The 1105-nt window shown below is 34.0% G+C and overlaps 1 protein-coding gene across 1 annotated transcript in view; it reads left to right on the forward strand.

Moving 5' to 3' along the window:
* DYNC2H1 (dynein, cytoplasmic 2, heavy chain 1) overlaps positions 1-1105 on the forward strand; it is a 522114-nt gene that overhangs the window by 6390 nt on the left and 514619 nt on the right. The window contains exons 2-3 of the mRNA XM_012659112.1: positions 71-206; positions 957-1075. Coding sequence (XP_012514566.1) covers positions 71-206; positions 957-1075 — 255 coding nt within the window. The remainder of the gene's footprint in view (positions 1-70; positions 207-956; positions 1076-1105) is intronic.

The following is a 1105-nucleotide window of genomic DNA, read 5'->3' on the forward strand; positions in this document are numbered from 1 at the left end:
TGATGTTTTAGGAAGCCAATTTGGTTGGTAAGATTTTGATCAATAGTTGCTCTTGTCTGTTTTTATTTAGGATCAGGAATGGAGCAGAAACTTTGATCCCAAACTTCAGAACCTTTTGAGTGAACTAGAAGCTGGCTTGGGTATAGTTCTACGGAGATCAGACACTAACTTATCAAAATTGAAATTTAAGGAAGACGACACACGAGGTATATAACCATAGCTTAATCAAAGAAGGACAAAATGATTGTTTCGGTACTTTCGTAAATGAACGTATTTCTTCACAGGAACTTCTCTGAGCATGGGCTTTTTTTTTTTTTTTTTCCAATGAATAGATTTGTATAGATTTGGAGAAGAGGAAAATATAATCTTTAACAATGTGCAGTTTGTAGAAATAGAGAATATGGTTGATTCTCATTTGCAGTTCTATAAAGTCACTGTGAACACTGAATTAGCCAATTCTGAACCTTTGCTTCTAGGGGAAATACAGGGTTAGGTTCCTTTGAGCCTCTGGTCACAACATTTCATTAACTGATGAATATATAACCTTGTTTTTTGTATGTTTCTGTTTGAAGACACTTTAATATATATTGTTGATTCACTGACATTGACTTCATGGCCAATAGCACAGTAAATTATGCCTGAATGAAGCTTATCTAACACATGTATTTTTTCTGTAAGGCACATCACAACCTTCTTTTGCTTAGGAACACTAGACAGCAATTTTAGCATTATGTTATGGGGCATTTTAACAGCAAAATCACGAAGAAAAAGCATAATAGTATGAAAAACGTGGCACTAAATAGACTGCCAGGACATTTGTTTACAGTATGAGATAGGAAACAAGAAGGTAGAGTGTCACCCTGTTTGACATTAGCTAGGAACATTATTTGTCAGGTGACTCAAATTTTTTGCAACTCTAATATTCTGTATACTTTTTTCTCTCTTCACATTTATAGGTATTCTTACGCCAAGTGATGAGTTCCAGTTTTGGATAGAACAAGCTCATCGTGGAAATAAACAGATTAGTAAAGAAAGAGCCAGCTATTTTAAAGAATTATTTGAAACAATTGCAAGAGTATGTGATTCATACATAGTTACATTTCAG

This window comes from Propithecus coquereli, unplaced genomic scaffold (genome assembly GCF_000956105.1).
Source record: "Propithecus coquereli isolate 6110/MARCELLA unplaced genomic scaffold, Pcoq_1.0 Scaffold6, whole genome shotgun sequence".
NCBI classification, from domain to species: domain Eukaryota; kingdom Metazoa; phylum Chordata; class Mammalia; order Primates; family Indriidae; genus Propithecus; species Propithecus coquereli.